General features: G+C 38.9%; 2 protein-coding genes and 1 long non-coding RNA gene across 13 annotated transcripts in view; 2 read left to right on the plus strand and 1 right to left on the minus strand.

Moving 5' to 3' along the window:
* Positions 1-2,468, plus strand: part of CBR4 (carbonyl reductase 4) — a 21,436-nt gene extending 18,968 nt beyond the window's left edge. For all 3 annotated transcript variants that reach the window (XR_008576954.1, XR_008576955.1, XR_008576953.1), the window contains one exon: positions 2,332-2,468. The gene's annotated coding sequence lies outside the window, so the exon portion shown is untranslated. The remainder of the gene's footprint in view (positions 1-2,331) is intronic.
* The window catches only part of PALLD (palladin, cytoskeletal associated protein), a 204,749-nt gene continuing 178,680 nt past the window's right edge, over positions 470-26,538 (minus strand). For 6 of the 8 annotated variants that reach the window (XM_054824611.1, XM_054824614.1, XM_054824615.1 and 3 more), the window contains 11 exons: positions 24,068-24,203; positions 21,600-21,701; positions 20,979-21,029; positions 19,290-19,511; positions 14,195-14,344; positions 10,624-10,718; positions 6,699-6,831; positions 5,530-5,737; positions 4,663-4,828; positions 3,631-3,764; positions 470-2,605 (listed from right to left, as the gene is read on the minus strand). In XM_054824611.1, the coding sequence (XP_054680586.1) occupies positions 2,433-2,605; positions 3,631-3,764; positions 4,663-4,828; positions 5,530-5,737; positions 6,699-6,831; positions 10,624-10,718; positions 14,195-14,344; positions 19,290-19,511; positions 20,979-21,029; positions 21,600-21,701; positions 24,068-24,203 (1,570 nt within the window). In that variant the 3' untranslated portion in view covers positions 470-2,432. Of the gene's footprint in view, positions 2,606-3,466; positions 3,518-3,630; positions 3,765-4,662; positions 4,829-5,529; positions 5,738-6,698; positions 6,832-10,623; positions 10,719-14,194; positions 14,345-19,289; positions 19,512-20,978; positions 21,030-21,599; positions 21,702-24,067; positions 24,204-26,538 lie in introns of all 8 variants that reach the window. The other 2 variants (XM_054824613.1, XM_054824612.1) reach the window with 2 other exon arrangements.
* Positions 2,599-9,117, plus strand: LOC129206030 (uncharacterized). 2 transcript variants are annotated; one of them, XR_008576956.1, is made up of 3 exons: positions 2,599-2,736; positions 6,737-6,853; positions 7,138-9,117. It is a non-coding gene; the product is annotated as an uncharacterized LOC129206030 (long non-coding RNA). The 2 variants fall into 2 exon arrangements; XR_008576957.1 differs by having other exon boundaries at positions 7,300-9,117.

Consider the following 26,538-nt stretch of genomic DNA (forward strand, 5'->3'; position numbering starts at 1 on the left):
AATTTATTGTCTTGCATCTTTCCTGGTATCTTTGCACAGAAAGGAAAGGAGTTAATATTCAGGGGTTTACAGGTAAATCTTAACATTTTAGTTTTTAAATTTTGATATTGCCTGGTTAGAAGATGAATGTAACAGCGCTTGGACCATGCCCTTTACTTAGAGTCGGTTGTGATGTCATCTTGCAATTACTAGACATACAAAATAGACCTGCCTATTTTGTAATGTATTAAAAAAAGCATCTTCAAGTACTTTTGTTGAGCAAAAGTTTCCCAGACTTTATGGCTCATGTTCCTCTGTTTTGTTTAAACAAGATTCCAGGTCACAAGCAGAATATTCTGGTAAACTCAAGTCATTTTTAGGTGCTGCATGTAGCCCTCATTTCATCTGTACTCATAATGTTTAAAACTTCTAAACCTTACATTTGCATGCTTCTACTGAAACAGTTAATAGTCTTTACCAGAAGGAAAACTTTCTATTTGTGTAATATTTATTGATGTTAAACCCACATTATATCAGCACAACAATCCAAAGTAATGATAATACATTTTTTTTATAAATACAAATAAAAGGTGGCAAAATAATGCTAGTGAAGCTAAACAAAAAAGTAAATTAGCATGTCACAGTCAAGAAAAATTTGGCAAATGATATGACATACTTTTCTAGAATAGAATCAGATTACTCCCAGATGACAGACTATGACGTTAATCTAGATTAACGATCCCCGTAACTGGTCATATCCTGCACCAGAATAGTACTACCTTATGTGCTAAAGTTTATTAGTCACTAAAAAACAAAACAAACTTTGTGTACTTACAAAGCAATACATGTATAGCAGTAATGCAATATATGGTGTACACAATTACAAAATTAAAAAACCCTAAGTACAGGACTTCTGAATAACTGAACTGAGATAAAAGATTTCAACACTTTTCTTATAAATAAAGATACCATATATGTGCTTCATATAAGGAATACAGTGTTTTCCTTTCATAGCAAAGTATCGTAGCTCGTACCATCAAATGCTCATTTTTCTTGTCAGGCCTAGTAATTCTTCCATTCATTTGGTTCTAATTTAAAACTACCAAGCCAGGTCTGACTTAGGTGGGGCTCCAGTTTGGTGTGGATTTGCCTTGCATTCTGAAAGTAGCCTTCAGGCTTTTCATCTGTGTCGCACAGACTCTACCCATTAAAAGAGCTGTCATTTGCATACAGTCAGGAGAAGAAAAAAAAAAAAATCTATCAGAGAGGTGCTATGTTAAGAAAAAAACCCCATTTTGGTTTTTTTGTCCATCTTCATTTTCTACTTCCTCAGATCTGCAAGCTTATCACCTGTGGTGTATACTTGTCATTTAAATTCTTATTGCAGTCTCAACCCATTTTTCACTTACTGCACATTTCTAAAATCCTCATATAACACGTTACACAAGCTTTAAACAATCGAACGTCCCATACATACACTCCCTAGTTTTCAGCTCACCTTAGAATTTCAGATTCTTAAATGGGAGTATTACGAGGTTACAGACTGTCTTCAGGAAATTCAAAGAGAGTTTCAGCCTCTCGCCCTGTCCCCCTCCCACCCCTTGCAGTAACCTCCTGCAGTGGTTCATACTGTCAGCATTTTTTTCCCCCATCTAGTTACCAATAGTTATAGTCTGGAGTAGACTGTTATTACATGTCAGCTCTTGTTCTTCGTTATCTCGAAGAGGTTAAATTACCTATGCTTAAACTGTCTTTGCTGTATGTTTGTAAGTAAGCCTCCTCCTAGATGGCAAAAAGGAAAAATACACAAGAATTTAAAATTGCAGTGTTGGTGGTGCTTTATAGACTTGTCCATACTAACAGCATTTAAGACAAGATTTTTTTTGTTGTAGAACAGAAAGCAGTTTGCAGAGATACAGCATTTGCTTACGTTTCCCTTCCTCGTCCCTTCCTGTTTTATTCTTACAATATTGCACTTGTTCATTGTAGCTACCAGAATGCATTGCCATTTTAGAACTATAGATAACCATACATTCTAATTTTCTTTGTGATCTAATGGCCTCAAATAAAACATTTTGCACCATTAAGATTATGTAGCATCTACTTACTGCTTATGAAGGCATGTAGTGATAAATAGTGTTCTCTTTGAAAAATGTCGCTCTGATGTATTTTTTGCCTTTATGAAAAGGGTTATTCTTAACAGCTGAAGCAACTTAGGTATAAGGAACTGGTGAATGTGATTTGTTGTGCAATGTGTACATTTCTATTAATAATCTATCTATTCTTCTAATTTGGTATAATGAATAAGAATATATGGTTACTGTGTTTGTTGTTTATCTTTTGTACTCGAAGGTGTCTGCCTTTGCATAAAGTGACATAGGAGTATCGTTGGTCAAGGCAATGGCTTTCAGTGTTTCTGCTTTGAAAGAAAATGATGGAAGTGGCAGTTGGACCTACAGATCATCGCTCTCTACCAAGCCAGATTGCATTGTCAGGTGGACTGGGTTTGCTTCAGGCTGGAAAGCTGCTTTGATGTCTAGTCCTTGGTCACAAAGTGCAGCGTATCGGCTGGCTGAGGGCCGCACCTTCTTTGGCTTGGTTGTCTGAGGTGGTTGTTGCCACTGAGCTATAGATTAAAAAGGAAAGAAAGTAAATGTTAGCCATCTTGAATTGTGCGACAAAGCATGCCAGATGAACACTCAACCCTTTGTAAAGGAGATACTGATTTCTGAGCAGCAGAAAACCATTATATCAAAGGTAAGTTTGTTTCATTTCTTGGTCATGGTTGTTTTTTTGTTTTTTTCCCCCCTCAGCATTTAGTTTCACCTTCAAATGTGGCAAGTAAAAACAATAGTGCTTTGTGTTTGTTACTTTGCCTTTTTGGCGTTGCTTTCTACCTTTCCTTGTGTCACTGAGAAGGGTAACAGCAGGGGGTTTGTTTCCATGCACTGATACTACAGTGACAGGCCTGTTCAAGGGTTATTTGTTGTATATAAAAGGAAATCAGCTGGTTGCCATTGCCACCCCTTCTGTGCTGAAGAATGCTGAGCCAAGTCTCTAATTCACATGTCCCACTACCACTCCCCCACACCCCCCCCCCAAACCATCCTTTGTCATTCCAACCTCTCCCCTTCCCCCTGCCCTACCTCCCTGAATTCTTGTTACAAGAAGACTGGTAAGAGATTTTGGTTTAAGAAAACATTCACTATGTAAGGGACTGCTTTGGAGCAAACTGAATAATTAAGCAGAAAGCCATAAAAACATCTACTACACTTCTGGTAGCTGTCACAGGTGTGTTACAGACTCATGTACAAAAGAGTACCAAAGGTTAGGGAAGTGCTAGCAGAGCAATAGTAATAATGATCCACAAAAATAATGTAATCATGCCGTTATCTGTTGTTAATTAGCTATATTTAATATAGTAAGCAAAACCCAAAAGCATGCATGCTTGTTTTGCTTTAGGTATCTGAAAGATGGCGAAATGTACTTTGACAGAGCATTTGTTGTCTTGATGTGGATCGTTATTATTGAGGAGAAACTATAAACAAAAGAGAGAGAGACCAAAGTAAACCATTCTGTGAATAAACTGAAACTTAGAGAACTGTTGCTTTTGAGGGGATTAATGTGATCATGAAAACTGAAGTCACTTACTATAAACATCCAACCTGGCAGTGCAAGACACAATCCCAGCCTCATTCTTAGCTGACACGGTATACCAACCGGCATCCTCCTTTGTAGCTCCCTGAATAAGCAGGCAAATGTAGCCGTAGTTATCCTGGTGCATGCTTAAAAAAAGAAAAGTAGAAAATTACTATTTGAATTGTAAAAGAGTGTAGGCTATTTTTAAATGTAAACAGACCCAATCCTAGCTACAGATCAATTATAGTCCACTTTTAATTAACATGGAGCTTCCTCTGAAATTAGCAAGTGGAAAAAACCCCCTTGAGTATGCTTGATAATCTGGCAGTTTAATATCCTATATTGAAAACTAAGAAGCAAAAATGCATGAAGTAACTTCTCTTTCACCATTACAGATTAAGACATCTGGAAATCTGATTTAAGTAGTAGGGACGCCAGAACTTAGCCAGACTTTTTGGGGAAAGGATGAAAAACTTGAGGAACAAGGTACTGAAATACTCTTAGTTATTTAGAAAGACAGCAATTTATTGCAGTGTCTCGTATCAGTAACGAGTTCCTTTTCTTGCAATATGAGTTCGCTTTTAAACATTTGTGCAAAGTGTTATCAAATATTGAAGACAAGTTTATAGATCTTAGAATATTAAAAAAAAAATTGAATCTTAGTTGCTTAACTACACAGCAGAGTTATGAATCAAGGTTTCTGCTGAGCTGCAGATAGCTGCTTTACTTGGGAGCCTAGGTTTTCACCAGTAAATTTCTATAAGTCTTAGTTCTAGGAGAGAAAAACTATTCCACATGCTTAAAATGCAAAGATAGTTTTTTTTTAGTCCGAGGCTGGAAAACAACTAACATTTTAATTCTGGCTCAGCAACCAGGCTGGCCGCAAATTTGAGTACATGTCATAAATTATTGCAATGACTAGTTAATACTTTTGAGCTGCTGTTCACACAAAGCATTCTTAAGACCTTCTAGGTTTTCATTTGTGCTACAGGATAACAAGTCATTGAAGTTATACATGGGGAGATTATTCTAAGTCAGTCTAACCTCACTCGGTCAGTGTTGTAGGTGAGTGACTCATTCTCCTTCTTCCAAAATATCTGAGGAGATGGCTCCCCCGAGATTCGACACTCCAGTCGCACTGGGAATCCCTCAGTCACACCTGTGTTTTGTAGCTTCTCTATAAACACAGGTGCTTTGTGCACTTCCTTAGCTGTGAAAATAAAGATTGCAGTCATGTTGAGACTAGTCTATGAAAATGTGGCCTTTCTTTCAGCAACATGCTAAAAACCAATAATGAAAAATCTAAGTGGCAGGAAACGTAAGTGTGGTCTTCATTAATCACAAAGTCCAATCCTGGTTCATCTGAAGAAAACAATCCCAACCAGTATTTTAACAGGGGAAAAGTGAGCATTAATAGAGCTGAGGGTTGCCCCCCTTCCCGAAAGGATTGAAATGTGGAGCATGAAGACTCAATAAACTGGCTGCACAGTGCTTGTTAAACAGTGCTCCTTCATACTCCATAAAAGGATGGGCTTTTAATTATCGAAGGAACTGCTGCTCTACCAGAAGGCTGGAAGGGCATTAGTCTAATATGCCATGAAACACACAAATCGTCTCATAGCAGCTACCCACTGGTAGATCTGGGTCTGCACAAATTGCCATTAAAAACCCCATTCAAGTAAATAGTCTGGTTCGTGGCCTCGGCTGCGCAACAGCCCACAGCGGGTACTTGCCAGTCAGCTTATGCCACGGCATAACATAAATGTATCACCTATTAACTGTACTATGGTTCTGTTACTGCTTGGTTTCCTTTCCTTACCCCCCTAGCACGTCATTTGACAGCACTTATATTTTCCTTTATCATCTTAGCCTGACAGTGCTGAGTGTGGAAGCTTAGCATGAAGGTGTTACCTGCAACAACAAGCTCCAGGCTGAATGTATTTTCACCAGCTCGATTGCTGGCAATGCACGTGTAGATTCCAGCATCTCTGGCTGTGACTGGTTCTATGATCAAGGAGTGCACGCCATTCTCCCGCACCAGCATTTTGTGTGAACTATCAGGACGAATTGGTCTTCCATTAAGTTGCCAGCTTAAATCTGGAGTTGGTAATCCACTAACCTTAAGTGTAAACAGAACAATGGGAAATGGTCTTAGCCATACGAAACAGTGGAGGAGTCCTGACTTGTTACTTCAGAGAAGTTTGGTTTTGTTTGCTGCTGCAGGTGTACCACAAGATTTAAAGATCGAATTCTGTCCTGAATTACACATTGAGTCAGTTGTATTCATTTACTTACTTTCTGGCCAACTCCCTGAATTCCATCATGTCTTATGGGCGTGACTGAAAAAAGATCAGCGTTTAGATATGCTAGAAGCTAAGTAATAATACATTGCAAAACAAGCGGCAAAGTGACACCTTTTGTCTTTTTTTATTGTTTGCTCTTCACGTGGAATGAGAAGATACTCCTTTCTAGATTAACTTCTTGTGGAAAACTTGCAGACAAAAAGATGTTAGCTCACTAGTCACAGAACTCTTAAGTTCCATTCCACACAGGTGTAAGCTAGTGACAGCACCACCTGCACCAGTGAGCGAATGCTTGGTCTGCGTGAACAAGTCTTGTACTTTTGAAAGCCGTGCCGTTTGCTGTGGGTACTGCTTGAAAACAAATAGCTTCTCACAAATATATCAGCATAAAGTAAACAGAAGACCAAGCCTTAATTGATTCCATTAGGCAAAGTCATAAATCAAGATTATATTGTTTGAAACTTTAATGGGGAATTGAAACTCAAGTAGTAAAAGGACTTAAAATGGAGCAGCACACTGTCTTTATAGTGTGCCCTGCTTCCCTCCACACCCTAGCATAGCTGAGTTCTAAAAATCAGTTTCCCGTGAGCTGTAAGAGATTTGCCTGAAGCACATTCACTGGAGAGGAGAGCATTGTTCATGAGCAGTAAGATTATTTGACCAATTGACAGGCACTGAAACTGCCAATAGGTACAGTAGCTTTAAAAAACACTAACTTGGGTTTTGAATCAGCTAATGTAATTGAAAAGTTGCTGCTGTCCATCACACGATACTTGCCTTGCAGTCCATTCTGCATAGCTTTCCTTCTTGAACAGTCAGGTCTCCAGGAGCCTGCAGAAAATGAGGCCGGAAGAATCGTTCCTGAATTGGTTCATTTTCATCACCACTGTCCCTTGAGCGAGATCGTGGTCTTAAAATAACATGAAATAAAGGTAAATTATTTTTTTTCTCTGCTAAATCAGAACCACCAAAATCACTTACAAGACTGCTTTGAATTTTAAATCACTCCTCTGACCTACACCATAATCACTCCATATTTACACACATACACTGGTAGCATTTGGCTCATCGGGCTGAGTTATTTATGATACTGTACTTATTAATTACTTTCATTTAATTCACATGTTGTGGCAAAATGTGATCTAGAAAACAACTTGCTGCAGAATAATTGCTTGTGATAATCATTTATTTACCCATGATTCTATGATTTATTTAGAGCTCATCTTTAAATCACTGAAATAGGAATGAAAGAAGTTGGTAGACCTCAGCATATGGCTTCAGTTCTCCATTGCCAATGTCCTGCATATTTAATCCCTTCACTGCTGCTGATTACACCAGAAAGTGCAGGTACTGATCGTTAGTTATGTTTACCTTTCAGAAAATAACAGCAGCTAAACGCTAACTCAGTTGAGAGAGACTTTTCACACCAGACTTGTTTTTCATCTCCTCCTGTTCTGCACCCCTGAAGACCATACAGAAAATTCTCCGGATTAAAGTTTAACTGCTCTAGATACTTAGTCCTCATGGAACAGGTTTTTTGTTTGAGATATTCTTGAACATTTTCAAAACCACCAAACTGTGACAATGAGAATTTCATTTGTGAGCAATAGGAAGAAAAACTTTGGTCATTAAATTGTTCTTAATAAAGGTCCTGTAAAAATTTTACTAAAAAATACTAAGAAGGAAAAATAACTCCTGAGCCCAGAAACAGTATTAATCACCATAAAGCTTCCACAATACCATTTAAGCCATTTTCAGCATCAGCTATTCTTGCCTGTTAATTTATCTATCAAATCTTTTTTGTAAGTGGTTCCTCTAACTGGATTTTTTTCCAATTGAAATTAGCATTATTCCCTTTGTGGGATTTACTAATCAAAGAAACATGTAATTGAAAGAATATTTTAGATCAGTTTTTGTCCATGCCTGATCAACTCTGATGGATTCCATTCTACAGCCAACTGCTGCCTACAGTAACATCCTCTTGCAGGAACTTACACAAGTGAAATGGAAAACAGAAAAGTGTTAGAGTTTGTTACCAAAGATTACTTTTTTTCTGATAGTATGTTCTTGAATCATGAAAACTAAGTTTTCAAATTACATATTTGAAAGGAAACCTAGATCAGCATGCCCTTTAGTCTAGAGTCAGAAATTAATAATGCCTTTCTTTTTACCTCTTTAAATTTAACTCTAAAATTGCAGACTACTTTTAAGCCTTTACCTTGAGAGGTGAAACCAGGGTTATTTTAATTTGAAATTATTTTGTGGTTTTAAAGAACCAATGAAATGAGTAGAGCTGAGTACTTCAGCTGTCTGGGAATGACAAATTGCAATGGACTGGAATACCCTTGGATTAGTTGTGGGTTCTTCAGAGTTGTGATGTGGGCATCAAATGGCAAGGATTAGTTTCAGCAATAGTGACATCACGTACTAAATGTGTCCAGGGAAGACTCCAGGGGTTGGTGTGGCACAACGCATTAGGCATTTCAGCAAGCAAGAAGCTGGGGAAGACTTTATGACTTGACCATATGAAACGATCATTACTTAATCTCCATTATCTCCTTTAAGTTCAAATTAAGCCTCTAATTGAGAGCAGGGGCAATAGGAATATTTCTTTTTTAAATCTTCCTGAAATCTCATGCATTTTAAGATGATTTATTTGGGACTCTGGCTGAAGCGTGCCAAAAGACAGCGTAGGTGCTACAATGTTGAGCACTGTGTTGTCTGAGGGATTGAGCCCAAGCTTTGGACATGTCAGACAATTCAAAAGTTTTTCCTTCGCTAAGTAATCCTAAGAAGAGATAATGTTTGCAAGCTAAGCAAATTTCAGAAAGATACATTAAAAAAGAAATAGCAACTACAAAGGGTGTTTTAAAAAGTCTGTGACATAGTGAAGATGACAAAAAACTGTTCTGCCAGAACACATTCTCTAAGAGACTAAAAATACGTCAGGAAAAAGCCTGTCAACAGTGTAACAAGTCATAAAGTTCATTAAGCTAATAATTACACTTGTTAAAAAAAAAAAAAAAGATTTTGTTGCTCTCAAGCAGAAATGCTTGTAGAAATAATATTGTAATGTCACAGGAGTGTTACTTATCAACAGTACACAGCAACACGTGTGGCAAATACCATAGTATACAGGGGAGCGCAGTATAGCAGTATGTTACATGAGAAAAAGTGGGTGGTGGGAGTCTGCCTTAGGGAGGTTTGACATGCCCATAATTCATCATATGGGTGGGAGAGGTGGGACATGTCATTGAACAGGAATAGGGTTGTGCTGAATGCTTAGCAGAAACAGACCTTCCGTAAGGAAAGGGAGCAGGATGTGCCCTTCACGTATGGTGTGACCCGTTGCAGAGACACCCACGCTGTTGCCTTCAGAGGTACAGAAGTGTCAGCTGCTCACTGCTCTTACCTGTACCTATCTTCCTTTCTCCTGCCCCTGTTTTTAAAGACTTTTCCCTTTTCTCACCTTTGATTCAGCTGAAACCTGACTCTTCATGGCAGCTTTTCCCTTCAGGGATTAACATACTTTTCATTTTACCCGTTATTGACTGGACAGGCTGCACCGGATGGACCCAGCTTTTCTCGGGCTGTTCTCACACTGGGGCGATAGCAGGACATTCCCCTCCACAAGGAGCCTGAGCTTTGGGCTTAACGGGCCTAAACACGAAGTGCTAGAGGGGGAGTTGGTAGGACGACTCACTGACAGATGCTGGGAAACACTTTGAGGACTGTGGGAAGCCCAACTTGTTCAGAGCAGGAGTAAGACTGACCAGATCTTTTAAACACCAGCCTCGCTTCCTAATACTTTCTAGTTATCAGAGGCAGGAAGAGAGCCTGTTGCATGTGCAGCAGTTCTACGGTACATACTGCTATCACTAATTATTACAGGAATCATTTCTTCATTGCACATTGACTGCATGTAATTACATCTATTCTATATATTACTTGGACAATATGGAGATTCTCTGGCCGTTGTGACCATTAAGCAAAACAGGTGCCTCATCATGGCAGCATGTTCTGTTTGGGTAACCCAAATTAATTTTTTTGTATCATCTAAAGATGTCTAAGCTGTGCTAAGTAGCCTCATAAATGCTTTGGGTAATAAAAAAAAAAGTATTCAAAGGGAAAATTCCCTTATATGGTCCAAAAACATAAACCGAAGTTTTGTATGTGAATAATTGTAACCTCACCAAAGATAAGTTTAATACTTTATGACTCATAATCCCTTACAAGAACCTGAACTGAAATCACTGAAATATTTCTAATGTAAATCTAATAAACTTCTTTGGCATGCAGTTATTTCTGCCCTTCCTTTAAATGAATGCTTATTAAAAGCTGCAGAAAGTGCAGGTTCCTGGTAGAATCCTGGACAGGTGAGATGTTTAGAAAAGAGGAAAAAAAAGTGACAAGGTCCTTCCCAACAGCTGACAGTATCATTTGAGATAAGGAGTAATTAGTGAACATCACAAAGAAAGAAGCCAGGCAAAATTAAAGATACTTGAAAGCCATGGCATTGCAGAGGTCACTTATACTTCTGAGGATGCAAGGCTTTGCACAAATTTTTAGACAGCAGAGGTCATATTTCTTCCTGAATGCCATACTTTTAACTTACCTTCTTACTTCACATTCTATTTCTTACCATAATAATTTTGCAAAGCACATGTTATTAAAGGAAAAAGAAAAAAAAAGCTTCAAGTACCTTCTCATATGCGGCTGTCCAGAAGGCGACCAAGGACTGCGGCCTCTTTGATTTACAGCTTGAACCATCAGCCTGCCTGTGCAACTTACTCTGCCCTGTGATGGTGATGGAGAGGAGGAACATTAAAAGACTTAAAAGCACATAATATTAATAAATGGTCAACCTCATCTCTTCCTTTTTTGCCCACCTGTTACAGAGTCTGTAACACAATCTCTTCTTTCATTAAGTCACTGAAAAACATTTGTCAAGATACCTTCTGATACTATATTATCAGCTGCCAATCTAACACAGAACAAGCTGGAATAATTGTGACTAACAGAGTCATGGTTAAAATGTTCCACCTGGAAGTTTTTCTTTGACAAATGTGTAGAAGATGTACATCTGTCTGCCTGCCCCCCAGACTGGTAGCAGTAAGGCCACACCCGCATCAGCTTTGCAGTGTGTTTCAGTTCGAAGCTGCAAGCTCCACACTCAAGTCTGTCGTCATAAAAGTGACAAATATTTTTGTCCCAGTAATTCCAGGGTTGCAAATAGCCATGTGTTAACAACCGGCCAAAGCCCATTGAAAGACAATTTCACTGGGGTCACAAGCAGCCTTCAAACAGCAATGACCTTGCTGTTACTGCTGGGCTGTTAGAAATGAAGTCCCTGTGTCCCACTTTTTTTCCCATGACCGAGTCAGTCCACAAGAACAATACTTGTGTTAAAATAAGCCATTGTGCATGACCTGCAGCAATTTCTTAAGCAAAAGCTTTTTTGTGTGTTACAAGACTATTAGAACCACCTGGAACAAATACATTTCTATTTTAGGCACCACTGCATACTCATCTTTTTTCTGGAAGGCGATTAATTCACATGTTTTGGGATAATTTCTGCATACCTCAATATGTGAAGGCATCACAAATAGAAACACGAAGGACAGTAAGGAATTTGGGTAGGGAAGAACAAGCAGGAGGCCAAAGATTTGGAAAAGTCATGGGATGAATGGGAAGGAAGTAATTCATGAGAAGATGGCTTAGAAAAGAAGGGAAATCCAGATCGAGGACTATGGATGCACAGTGCAAGGAAGCAGAGAGCATGGGATAAAAGAAGAGATGAAAATGAGGACTTGCCTGGAGCCCACACAGCTCATGGAAAGAGATCGGTTAAGGGCTGTAACCTGTAACTAAAGGCCTCCAACAGGCAAGGGTTTGGGTTTTTCTAAGGCCTGGGGTCAGTTTGCTCTGGATTCAGTTAGATGGCAAATTTTACTGTAAACCCCAGTGGTTTGGAACCTTAATTCCAGAGCACTGCGCTTTGCGTCACAGGCAATGCTGCCTGCCGGGTTAACTCCCAGGGACGGTTTCCAGGGTGTGTCAACAAATCATTTTACATACATAAATCCTGTAATATTGGTCCATATTGTGAGATGGCATAAACTGGCAAAGCTTTAGTGAACTGAATCCTTTGCTTTAATAAAATCAATTTCTTTCAACTAAGAACATGCCTTTTTGCTTTGTCATTTGGTAGTTCCAATAGCAATGACCAAAACACAGCAACAGCCTAGCAAATATCTACACTCCATCAGAATCCTGATGTAGGCTCCCTTATATTTACGTATTTCGCTTTTCTTAAAGGTTGCCAAATTCGCCTAAGTTTGTGATAGCTTTGAGATGTGGACAACTTTCCATTAGAATCGAGAAGGCTATGCCAAAATTATTTCCACTCAGGATGACTTAAAAGAATTGGAATCCAGATATTTGAATGTAAAAGGCTAGTACATTAACTCATAGCCCTTCTTTGCCTCCATTGTACTGTTAAACACATAGTAAAATCAAGCAAATAGTAGAAGAGATAAGTATGTTTGCTTGGGAATTACGCTGCAAAGAAAGAATAGAATGGGCTTGGTGAAACAGGCAGATGTTTTGTTTAGTGGAGCCAGAGGAGGATGCGTCTGGTTCTTCTCCAAAGAGGGGGAAAAAGCACAGATGCAGAATTGTATCATTTAACAAAACTGCTTTTTCAATCCCCAAACTAGGAACAACACAAAATCAGCTCATTTTAGTACATCAAAAAATAAAAAAGTAGTGTCATTGATGACCAGAACTGATAGCCTAGGTCACTGTGGTGTCATTGAATGAGCATGACCCAGACTAAGAAATGCTAAGAAGCAGGCCCTGAATATTCAGGGGCAGAGTACAGTGCCCAAAACATGACAGTTTATTCACTGAGTTCTCTGAGACTCTGGATCACACAGTAACACTACAGAGGGAAACTCTGTACGTACACTAACACAACACTTACAGGCAGATGAACAGGATTCACTTCTTACCTTGAGCATGTATGTATGTATTTATCATTTTTAAACCTGCTGTGAATTTCCACAATTTAAATGGTACCAAGTGTTCTAACAACACAATGGTAATCTAGGGGTAAAAGCTCCCAGCTTGAAGAATTCCCTTGCCCTTATGCGATTTCATCATTATTTCTTTATTTCTGTTATTAGTACATGTAGAAATAATAGCTAAACTACCTGGATTTAAGCACTGCAGTTTGTACATCTAGCCTAAAAAACTGCTATTTGTGCATCGTCTGTGCACGCAATCCCACCCGTTCACAAGCACACTGCAGGACTGACAGCTAAAGAGCAAGGCAAAAATGGCAGCGTCATGCTAAGTAACCTAGCAACGTTCATAACAGAGCACAACACTCCTGTTCAGAATAAACTCCGTCTCAGTGATACAGTTTGTTATTTTACAGTGTGATTCTACTTGCAGGCCTGGTCTTGGCAAGATATTTGGTGCTGCAGAAGAAAATAATTCGTTACATCCCTAAAGTTATGTTACTGCCTTGGTTTCTCACATGCAAATCAATTTGCTGTGCTGTAGGAACAGTGGATTGAAAAAGTTACTTCAGTGGGATGCGTGAACTGTAAGTTTAGTTATGTCTGAAGTACTAGTGGGTTATTGTTGGATACATCAGCTCCTGTATTGGGTCTGCGAAGAACAAGTAATACTACAAAACCAGTAACGCTCCATGTTTCAGAAAACCATTGTTTAAGACTTGGAGATCAAGGCAGGAGACCGCCCCCCTACATAGTAAGCACTAGAATTTTTCACCTTACAGAACTGCGATCACTGCCTAATGTAAACATGTTGAGGTGTGACACGCTCCCACTCATTTCAAAAAGTTGGCCTCAGCCAGTGAGTAGTGTCAACAGAAGAAAAATCGCTGGATTGGGTTACTTCTGCTGGTAAATTGGATTTTTTCTCCCTTTATAGCATGTATGCAATCCATGCTCAGTTAGGACACTGAGATGTTATCAGCTGAAACAAATGGTGGAAGAGTGATTAAAAACAACACCCCTCCCCTCTGAAACCTCAAACCATAGGAAAAAACCTGCTGTTGAATTGCTAATCTCTTGGAGATAGAAAGGTCCCACCCTACTGATGCAAGATGAAAACAGAAATCTAACTTACATACTTTATGGTGACCTCATCATTTAATTAAATCATGTATACGTAAGATGAGATCGTTTTCTGAAGATTTATGCCCAGAAGCATGTTTGCTCTGGAGCCAAACCTTCATTTACCTGTGGGTTAGCAGCCATGATAGTGTAATTCCCATCATCATCCAGGGTGGAGGCTGCAGTATGCAGTGAACAAGTTCCATCAGGTTCTCTTTGAATTCGGTAGTGATCGCTTCGTTTAGAAATTTGCTTCCCATCTTTAAACCAATAGATCTGCAGGAAAAAAAACAAGGCACGGCTGCTAAGAGGTGGGTGCTCATTGTCATCATTTCTCAATTAATAGTGCTAACAAATCTTAACTGCTGAAAACTGCTCCAGTAAGCATTAAAGGAAAACTGATTTGATCAACTAGTAAAAGTGCAGAACCACACGCCATGAACCACTTTCACTAAATGCCAAGCTACAGATTAGCAATCGTTCAAAGAAAAAGATGGCAGCATGAACATTTACTGAAGAAATGTAGAGGTACGTAAGGGCTGTGCCCATCCCAAGGACAGAACAGCAGCCAAACATTACAAGAACTGAAAATAACATTACAATGAAAAGATCTATTTCAGAGAAGATTACTAATTTTTAATTATTATTTCACTTAAATCTGAAGAAGTTGCAGAAAGAACTTAAGAATGCTATTGCTCTCTCTCCAGAAAATAAAAACATAAACCAAGGTAATTATTAATTCAATGATGAATAAAATAGAAGTAATGATCTCACAGCTGAAACACCAGTTTTGTCTCATATCCATTACACTGACTGGACCGGACCGAAAAGCCCGAAGGGGATTCAGCCGCTTAGGCTGGCAGCGAGCAGTTCAGCCTGCCAACAGGCCAGCTCAGCAGAATTACACGATTGAAACCAACAGCGTCACCCCGATGGGACAGACACCTCCAGAAATGGACAGCTTTACAAAGCGATAGGAAATACTTCAAAGCAAGTCGGCACGTAGCTAGCCTTTAATAATTGTACGCCAACACCAGCACAGTTCCAAGCTGTACAGAACAGTTACATTATCTATCAAACAGGTCTTTTCCATTACTTTTGATACATAATTTTAGTCTCTGGCTGACCCAAGATCTACTTTCAGCCAGCCAAAAAAATGATGTATGCAGAATAATATTTTATAGTAATCCATGAATTACACAAAAAATATGGAAGTGGTTTTAATGCCTCAAACTTGAGGCAAAAAAACCCACCCCAGATATTTTGACCTAGCTTTGGGGTTGGGGTTTTTTTGCTATATTTTAAAAATAATATAAACCCCCAAACTGAAATCCACTGGAATCAAAAGAAAAGCCTGCTGTATGCATGAAAACACGTGAAAAATTTTCTATCAGGAAGGCTGTAGTCAGTTCCCCAAGCCCATATTTAAGTAGGACATTATTTACTTGTCATTTCTCAAGCGTGTATTATGCCGTAACATCAGTGGCGTTCAGCATTAAGTCGCTTGTGCAGATACCTACACAATTTTTATGAGGTTAACTCGTACAAAGTACGACAACTGTATTTGTCCTGGTCGCACGACTGCTGGGACTATTTAGGATGAGGAAAACACACACATTGTCCTCAGTCTAATTCTTAAAGTGGGAATTTAGGTCTTACAGTGAGGAAAGGGTGCCGGCTTTCCAGTAAAATGAAGTGACAAAGCACAATTCCTGACGGAGTTTCAAATGCCAGGTTCTTCATACGTGCCAACATTTCAAAGCTCTAAATTCACTCACTTGGGGGGAAAAGTTAAGCACATACTTTTAAATTTCACAAAAAGACAATGGAGAACGTTTTGGAGGGAATGAGTGGAAATTTCCCTTAAAAATTAATTACCACGTATGGTTTTTATATTAACAAGCATTATGTGTAACTAGAAATGATTTCATTTCCTCAATAGCTGGTTATACTTGTTTCCCATTTTGTCTGTCAGCAACCTTGCAGAGACTCTGTGGTGCTAACAAAAGATTTAGTCATGTCTTCTCGTCTGCTGACCGAGCGCTTACTGGAGATGCAAAAGATACTTGATCACTTATATACACATCCTAATGGACGCTGGTAACAACATAGCTGCAAAAAATGAGTTTTAACTTGCATGCTTTACATGTGTCATAACGTTGCTTGGAAATCTACTGTGTTAAGTAGTAATTATGTAATAACAATGCACTTATCAGAAATATCAGGAGACATGCCAGGAATTATTACATGGAAATACATGCAAATATGAACTGAACCAGCTATCCAAACAAACATCATGCGTATGTTGTCCAATACTTCTTTCCACTAAGTTTATAAGCATTGGCATCACTGGGTTTTACTTATGAGCACTAAATTCTTAATATTACCTTTATCTGAGATAGAGTTAATAAGTAAAACACTACCACTGCTGGAGACAATGGCCCTTGCAGTGAAGTATTTTTTTCTAGGATACCTTTTAATAAATGTACCATTAAACTACGTAAGCACTGCACACTGCATCTGGACTGCTTTTATTTGCACCAGATTTTCAGAAACCAATGTGTAATTACTAGAAATACAATGGAATACACAGTACAAAAGGGTTTTTTTGATCTTGGGTAGCACAGGCATTTTTAATCACTAAGAATTACATTCAGCCATGTGAAGAGCGAGCAGCATGAGCTTTATGCCACATCCATGTTTCAATTAACCTTTTGTATGGTGTTGTCCTAATTCTGAAGAGAAAGATCCCTTAAAAAGAGGTATTCCACAATCCCTCCTGTATAACCACAGGTTCTCATTTTAATGAGAAAACAGTTTTACATTACACCGAAGGTTATAATAAAAGTAGACTCAGATTTAAAAGGTCATATTTATGAAGACAGAATTTGCACATCAGTATTCAATTTACATGGCATGTTCAGGGGAAAAAATAATCAAGCCAATAACCCCGCTTAGAAAAATCCCTTGTAATGAATGCCAGATTTTAGAAACACCACAGTCCTTCCCAAAGCCATTCCTTGGCAGAGCTGACAGAATACTTAGAAGGGAGGAGCTTCAAGTTAGTAAATTATTTCCAGCTTTTCATTTGCCAAAGTAAAGAATTTATACAGGACAACACTTCCAGCTTCAACAAATGACAGCAGAAGGGCAGCCCTCAGCCATCGAGCATTTCCAAACTGCTATCTTGGCATGCTCCGGCAGATGAGGGGAAGGTAGAGCCTTTGACATTTGCAAAGCTCAGCTAACAAGTAGCCATCCAACAGGACTGAAATTGGTTCCATCCCAAGCAACTTAACAAATCCCACAAAGCATCTGCAAGTGAATGGAATAAAGGGTCACACTCCCAGGTGCAAAAGCAAATCACTTCTTAATGTGCATGCTTTCACGCTGCAGAAAAACAGAACATCGTCTCTGAATCAGTGCATTCACATCAGATACTCCTTTATAATGCTGTGCTTTAGGAGAAGTACTAACAATGTGGTTTCTTGGCTGTGCAATCCCTAACGCCAAAACAAGGTGAGCGAGGGAAAGGAGACATCCTCTTTCATCTGTCTGAAATCAGATTAAGATGCCTGTGAAACTACACCTTAATTGAAAACTGTGAAAATTAGGGAATGGTGAAGCTGACTAAGGCTGACTCATAATAGGTCATCTAGCAACTTAGTCATAAGCCTTGGGCAAAAAGATTACCTCTCTGGCAGCGCACTGCACCTCTAACACCAGCAAACCCTTTTGTCTTCCACCCTCATTCAGCACAACAGACTTTGCTGTACGGTCATCTCAAAAGTCATGCTGGACACCAAAGGTTTGGTTTCCAGTCAGACTGGGCTAATCTTCTCAGTGTGTGTCTTCAGTTCGAAGCAGGAGTGCTTTTTTGATATGAGTATACTGATCAGCCCCACTTACTCTGCAGTGGTTCACATCGTGTTGTGGTCTTTGAGCACAGAATTGGATTCCTTTCAGATGAAACAAAGCCAGAAAATGTGCTCCAAGAACACATCTAATGTGCTGCATCTGCTTCAGTCTGTGGGACAAGATTAGAGCTAGCCTGAAGTAAAACCTCCTGAAATGCACACAGGGATGGATATTTCATTCTGGTCTGTACTACTAATTAACGTAGACGTAGCCCTAGTTCTCTGTTGTTCCTTTTCTGCTACCTGACAAACTCCAGTTTTCTTTTTACAGTTTGTCCAGTAGCATACACCTATATCATTGGACATGTAAAGTCATTTGCATTTATCTCTGTTCAAAATCCTAAATACTTGTAAAACTTACACTAGATGAGAGATTTGGATGTGGCTGCTTATCTAAGAGATAAGGCATCTTTGATCTTGTCTAAGAAGAAAAGAGCCCCTAGCCACAAGAGGTCACTGTAAGAGCTGCAGGGACCTCACGGGGAAGATACTGACTTTGGCAAGGAAGCTGAAGAAGCTACTGCTGTGTGCCTGCTGCATAATGCATCTGTTGATTGCCAAGCAATTTTTGAAATGGTTAAAACACAACCTACCAAAGGAAGGCATTCTTCCAGACTACTGACATCACGCAACTGGTACTTTTACACTTGCTAAAAGGAAATGCCTCCCAAGCCCAACCCTCCCTCAGAAGCTCATCATTAAAACTTCACGATCATGTCTCATCTTGCTGTTGGAATATATGGGAGCTTATGGTATTTTATTATGCCTTCCTCTAACTTCCAATAAAATTTAGTCTTGTTAGGGTGTGTAGATATAAACTCTGCAACACCAAAGAATGCAGAGATATGACACCAGCTCCTAAAACAGAAGCAACATATTTTTGCATTAGCATGTTGCTGTGCCTGAGCTAATTAACCACGTTAACCTGATAAGGCAGCTTTTGGGACTACCATGCCAGCTCACATGGGGTTTTCTAGCATTGTGCTGCATTCTGTGGTACAGATGTACCCTGAAGGTAACTCTGAAAGTGACGGAAGTATTACTTCTAGGTAAAATAACTAAGATGAAGTCTCAGGAGGGAGTAACTAAAAGCTGAAGCCTCATTTTTGACTAGTATGAATCTAAATAATTCCAGAGATGTCAAAAGAGATTTGACACTTTATACCAGCTAGGAATCTTTCTTGTCAAGAAACAATGTCTGCTGTTCCTGTAAGATACAGCCCATACAGTCCAGAGGCTGACTGTAAGGTGCCAATACAGAACACTTCAGAGCATTTCTAGAAACATTTACCCTCTTTTCTTACCTTTGGCTTTGGGTTTCCTGCCACTTTGCATGTAAATGTGACTGGCATTCCCTCAAAGATTTTGTAATGCTTCAGCTTTATCTCAAAATATGGTGACATACTGTTATCAACAGGTTCATCTCCATGTTGCACCTCATCATCTGATTCTTCCACAGGAGATCTCTCGAGCCTGTATTCAATTTCACTGATCAATCTTTGCTCAAAGCTGGAGACTTTATACTCCTGTCAAACAAGAACGGTACATATTAGTGTCCAGCTTCAACACATTGCTCAGCAAGATGTGTTCCTAATTTTTTTTTCTACAATCTTTGACAATACATTAAGGTTTTACATATAAAAGGAAACTGTATCTTGTTGAAGAAAAACACTATAATCCATGCCTTCAATAACTTCCCTATGAAACAATGAAGACATCTGGTATGAGGCAAAAATTGTATTTTGTGTTATCTTAAGGTCTAATTTATAAGGGGAAGGAAAGTCATTGGTTGCTTTCTTTCCATTTTTAAGAAAAGCCTATAACAATAAAAGTATTCTGAAGCAGTTCATAAAGACAAAGGAAACACTAATATTTCCTTAAGGGTACAGGCAGATTTAGGGTTGGTTTTGTTTCCAGATGGTCAGAAGACCATATGGTTCACATCTGCTATTTGCATAGCACTATTACCAGAGGCTGCACCAGAAGGCTAAAACGATTTTGTTTACAGTTGCCTGTAAAAATGGGGGGGGGGGGGGAAGAAAATGGCAACACTGGCAGTCCATGATAGTTGCCTCCCTTTACTCCTGTTGCCATGGTCTCCTTTGGCCAGAAGTATCACTTCTTCCTTAAAAACGAAATTCATCATAAGAGTATTCAAGGTATAGAAAGAAGAGTGGAAAGTTTCATCCAGTGTAAAACACTACTGCTTGTTTGTTATTCACATACTAGGAAACTTTACTGTGACATACACAGTTACTTACTTTCTTGAACTGTTCACTCTACTTTGCAGTACAGAAGTCCTGCTTTGAATCTTAGTGATAACAAAGATAATGCCAGAATGTAAGAAAGCTCAGAAGCAGGAAAAAAAAAATCTTTATTAGCCAACACTCTTCTCAGCCAGTAGAAATTCAGGCACTCTTTCAAATGACCTTTGGCCATTGTCTCTGACCCTTATTTTATTTAAGATAGAACACATCTCATACGAAGCCTCCTTTCACATACCCATCCTCTATCATTACCTCTGGTCTGGGAATGACAGTCTTTCTACTGACTGGTTCTAGAACTAATCATATACCTCAATAATGGTAAAAAATGGAAGAAGAGAGAAATACCTTTGTAAACTGCAGATATTTTTTTAATTTCTTTGTTCCCTGAATTTTTTTTAATAAAAGTAAACCATGAAATACACGTGGTATATATAAAGAACAGCTGATTTGGATGCAAGGCACTTAGCAGCAGTGTATGTTAACGTTACAGCAGAAAGATTCTGGAGCACGCCATTACTGTGGTTAAGCTGCCGGCACTCAATTAGGCTTATAGAACAACTTTAACACCCTGAAGGGAGTGCTGCCCAAATCTCCCCAGTTATTAATGCTAGGTGACCTCATGTTATTAACCAAGAACAGTAGAAGGGAAAGGGCAAAGATGTCCGAGAAAAAAAAAAAAAAATCAGTAGACAACAAAGCAAGACAGAAAAGGGTGAAAACGTTAACCTTTTGAATATCCACAGGACTCACTACAGAAGCACCAGCAGAGCGAGCTTCCTGCAAGGGTAGAAAAAAAGATCAAGAGACAGAAAGAAGACCAAGAGGCATACATGACAGTTTCTCAGAGTTTTTATCAGGAGAATGTACTTTATGTGGTAACATAAGCAAACGAACGCTATACATTTCCGAATAGCAACTCTGGCATCTGAACAATGAGAACGTGTACCTGGCCTTTCAAGCAGACTTTCTGTTGTGTTTTTGGTCTGCATCCAAAAAGTGTGGATTACACAAATAAAGAGAAGATGGTTTCAAGATAGTAGATGTATTTTTGCCTTGAGAGACTTAAAGGTCAGGACAGAATAGGATAAACGGAAGAGTTTAAAGCAGACAGCAGACATTTGAGAACTCTCAGCCTTCTGGAAAAACTGAGCAATAGGCATGTGATCCTCCAGTTTACTTCACTGATATATAACACATGACTTCTGTAATCAAAACTGCCCTATCTTGTGCATATTCACTGTCTTATGTAGGACTTTTTTTTTTTTTTTAAGACAATCACAGCCTGTAAAAAAGAAAAATTGAAAGGAATTTTTTATTTTCCTATGAAACTGTAGAGTTATGTGGCACCTGTATAGCAGGCTCTTCTTCTGGTTCCTGTATATTGAAGACAGTTGCAGCACTGTCTGCTCCCAGCAAACGACGAGCCATTTTTTCTTCGTACGTTAATCTCTGGACAAAAAAATGAAAAGGGGATGAAGGGGAGGGAAAAGAAGAAGTTCTTATTTCTCATTAAGAACTACAAGGCAGTTAGACAGTAAGCTATGCTATAAAACACGTTAATAAAAGGGAGCAGCAACATGTTTCTAACAGAAATTTTCTATCACGGTTTGTAATGCATTTTTTTTCCATTACAAGTGGCTCTTCTGGCTTAAGCAACCCTTGCCCTGACTCTGCCATTTGTTTCCATCCTCTTGCCAGGAACTTGGGCAGGAATGAGCAATAGGAACTGCTTAAATCAGCATGGCCATCAAAAAAGTGCATGTCAAATCATCCCAGATCTTACTCCTAGACATTCTGCTTGACTTTTACATTAGAACCACACAGCAGAAAACTCTGCCAAAAATGCTAAGGAGATACTACTCTACTTGATTATTTTGTCAAAAATATGACAGCTTTATAGAAAAATACATTCTTTGAGCTTTTTTATTTCTACTGCTTCTTACTCTTTTGGAAATTAAGGAGACAGCTTATAAAAGACATTTACATCAGAAGGTAAAGCAAGTTAAAACCTTAAGTGTACGATTCAGTTATCTCACTATAATTTTTCCTTCTACTTTCAATAAGACATTTCAGGCACTTAGACACTTTCTTAGAAGTCGGTATAGTAAAAAAATGCCAGTGAATGAAAAGCAAACTTATTACATGGTGAAATGCCTCATTTAAACAGAAAAATGAAAGAAGAATGGAAATTGTAAAACATTACATCTACTTAATGCTTTCATTTTTAAAAAAGCTCATTTAAATTAATTTTTAAAAGATGTCATATTGTAGCTAAACTAGCAGTCTAAACTCATGAAAACTAGGTACCAATGTTGGCTTGGTTACAAACGTCTAAGAAAATAATGAACTTTTCATCACTTTAATTTATTCTGTGATCACTCCAAGTGCCCACAGCCATGATTACACAGACAGAATCACCCAAGACAGGAATCTGCAAGGCATAAGCCTCAAGGCAAGCGCAAAACCAGAGTTTACTTGGTTCAGGCTCCCACATCATCTGATCACAGTTGGTTTGGTTTTTGTTGGGTTTTTTTTCCTCCTCAGGCCATGTGGGCTTTCTCAAGACATTCCATTCATGTATCCAGGCCAAACATCTCCCTCACTTTCCAAAATAGGCATTGACAGTCATGCTCAGCCCACCTCCTTTGAAAAAACAGGAACTTATACAGCGTGAGAGTGATTCTGCTTAACTGCTACAGAAAACTGCCAAATCCTATGCAGTCAATTAACTGCAGAAGCACCAGTCCCTCGGAACATTTTCCCTACTCCACTTCATTAACCTTATGAAGAACCAGAATCCAGCAGCTGTGGACAAGTCAGTCTGACTCAATAGGCTGTCTTGAACTACACCACCATAGTCCACATCTCAGACATGGTAGCAAGCTGAGCAAAATTCTAAGTGTGGTCCTGAGAAACCTAAACCACGCTACTTTTCAGTGACACAAAGGTATTCCAAGGCATTCAGATGCTTTTGAAAACATTTCAATCACAAAACAGGGGTGACGGTCTACATTTTTAAAATGACTTTCCTCTTAAAAGAGATTCCTGCTTCAAAGACATTTAAATCAATGCCTTAATAATTGTAATTAAGTCTTAGAAGAGTTGCGTCTCATCAACTCTGAGCAGGAAGAATTTGGTATTTTATCTTCTATGCATATCTTAAAATGCACAAAAATTAATGGAGAACTTGGCAGCTGTGCATTTCAATTGTGTGATAGACCCATTTTACCTCATTTCTTGACTCCTTCAAGCAGGCTGTTAACTCCTGATAAAGTCTGTAAGTTAGTACTATAGCTTATTTTTTATTCTATTGGTCAAAAAAGTCCCACGACCGCAGAATCTAATGATGCCTGATTCCTAATGGGTTGTTTCTCACAATGAACTGCCTTGTGCCCCTCTGATGTCCTCTTTCCCCTCATTGTCCAACAGCTGGGCAAAAGACAGAATGAGCCTGGACTGATCAAAAGCTATGCATATGCTTATTGGCCAGCGCCTCGGTGATGAACAGTTAAAAGCAAATGGCCTCTGAGGCTGAAAAAGCCCTTGAGGTACAGACTGTGCAGGCTTTTTATGCAAATTCATCATCTTGGAGATCTCCATTGGTTTGTTAAGCCCAAGTAAAGTTGCCGAACGGAATGACAGACAATAATGTACACTATCATTCCTTATGGAAATGCAGCTTTGGAAATGCAATTAAGAATAATAAATACATAAAATATAAAAATAATCTACAACAATTATTTTATATGCAGTATATCTGAGAAACTACCCATGATCCTCACTCCCGTTCCCTGGCGTATTTTATGTTTTTATACCGGTTGCCCATTGTTCAAAAGGTCTTCCTTGAAGCGAAGTTTTCTTTCCAGATCCTGAATTACAGCATCTTTTGACCCTTGAATCTCTTCATCTGATGCTATCCTAGCAGTTCTGCCTGTTTTCTTGGGAAATCCCCTGCAAAACAGTACAGGAAAATTCATGAGCTTTCCTGAAATCATTGATATTTAGGAATTTATCTGGAATCACTGCTATTAGTGAAGAAAACGACATTGTGTCTTTGAAATTAGAGGTCTGGCATCTTACTATGGTGGCCCTTCTAACTCAGATCGCTGATTAAATGGTTAGTTTAAGGACAAAGTTAAAACTATGTTTTATTTGTACATTAGTTAAAATAGGGCTCAGGATTGAGTGGTGGCTATAAACACCATACACTCAAAGAGGAAACTGACGGGCAATGGCAATAAAGTGAGAGGAAACATGAAAGAGAAAGCGTGACTAGATAAGAGAGGATGGAAGATAAACTAGGTTCCTATTAAGTACCACATGGATAAAGACCAGAAAAATGTAGGACAAGGCAGTTAATAATTAATTTTCTATAATATTTATTAACTAATTCCTTGTTAGAGCTCTGCAATACACAATGCATAACTTTGTGTTTATTCTTCATATCGCAGTGAACACATACCCAGAAGGCAACATGCAAATGTTGTTTCTGAAAGAAGAGCCATTTACAGAGTCTAGGTTACACTGGCAAAAAGAAAAATCATCCCTGTAAAGCAGTTTTCAGCAGCAGGGTTTCACAGTGGAATAGCATCCATTTAGCAGTTTGCATTCACAGCTATTCCTCATACCAGTCTACAAGTTACAATTGCACTTCCAGGATGTCTCACTCCCATTTTCTGGGAGGGCACAGGATATTTTTTTTCCAGTCTGCGCTAATATTTAACACTTTTCAGTAATGTTACGATGGCTCTATTGCTGGAAACGCCCAACAATGGTGGTTTCTACTGGAGATCTGCTGTTCTTAGAGAGTTGTGTAGAAATCAACATTGCTATCAGTATTTGAAACTTGCAGCACACCCCATTTCTCCAGTGAAGTCAGATGTTATCGTTTAAAACACCAATACTGATTCAATATTAGTTTTGGGGGGGGTTTAACTTCATGGACTAAACAGGGCTCAGCCCACTACATGGGACTTATGCAAAATAGGGAATTGAAACAGGTAAATTGCCAAACTCATAGATGACACGCGTAGAAAAAAATCAGAGCAGCATGTAAGGAGTAAACTCGTTTCCAATACACAACTTAATAATTTAATTACCAGCACCAAAATGTTAAACAAGAATCACACAGAGATAACAAATCTTGTTGGATATTGTTTGGTACTATGTTTCTATAGCATGGTTACAGAAAATCCATTCTTCAGCAAGTGTTTTCAATGGTAATTTTTAGCATTACTTAAAATGAAACAATACACATATGCTGTCAAAAGCCAAAAAGGAATTAAGTGAATAGATGGAGAAGACAATAATTGGAAACATTTCTGTCTAAATTCCTAAAACATTTCATATTCTGTTATTGAAAGTAAATTTAAAATGGGAAAATGGTGAAGTTCTTTTTACAAGAACTGCATTTTCACATTAAATCACAGCAGAAGAGGAGCAGACATTTCCCTAATGTCGCAAAGAGCCAGAGAACAACATCCCTCACCCTAGAAATATTCAGCCGTGAGCTGGAGATCTTCTCAGTCACCAAGCAGAGTAATTCCCTCAGCACTTGGCTGGGGCTGTTCTCAGTCACAAGTAACAAAGTCTCCACTCTGTTTTGGGGAAGAAGTCAGGAAAACCATCCCACCTACAGGGAGGCAAGAGAATGCTAAGAGGAAGGGGTAAGGTCTCTTGAAGAAAGAGATGCTTCAATAAGTCAAGAAATTTGGGGACAGTAAATGTAAAGGAAGATGTGGAAGGAAAATGGACAGGAGAAGGGGGGAAAAAGGGATCAGAAGGTAATGTCCCTCAGGAAGGCTGAACCAACTGCTGGAAGGCTAGCAGCAGGTGGCATCCATCTGTCTCCTCACAGTCTTTCCCATCATCTTCCAGCCTCTTACCCCACCCAGCCCAGCACTGCCACAGAACTGAGTTTTGTCGCTTTTTGCATAAGGACACACACCCCCAAAAAACCCCACCCCAGTCAATTTCAAGGCAGCAAATTTCAAATTTGGCTTCGCCTTGAAGAAGCTCTGTGCCAGCTCCTAACGGAGACATGCATCCTACCTTGAAAATTCCAAATGACACATTAAGAAATACAGTTTACATTTCACATTCTTACAAACTTCATACTTGAATGATAAAAAGAGCTTCAGCAGAAAAAGGCTCTGCTTATGCTTGGCACTCAATAGGCTGTAAAGGTAAAATGTAGTTTACCCAAGAAAGTCACACCACTGCATGAAGAGAGGGGGATGGGTTAAGTGCTCTGGAGTGGATTTCAAATAACTAGTGAAAGCATTTT

This window comes from Grus americana, chromosome 4 (assembly GCF_028858705.1).
Source record: "Grus americana isolate bGruAme1 chromosome 4, bGruAme1.mat, whole genome shotgun sequence".
Lineage (NCBI taxonomy): Eukaryota > Metazoa > Chordata > Aves > Gruiformes > Gruidae > Grus > Grus americana.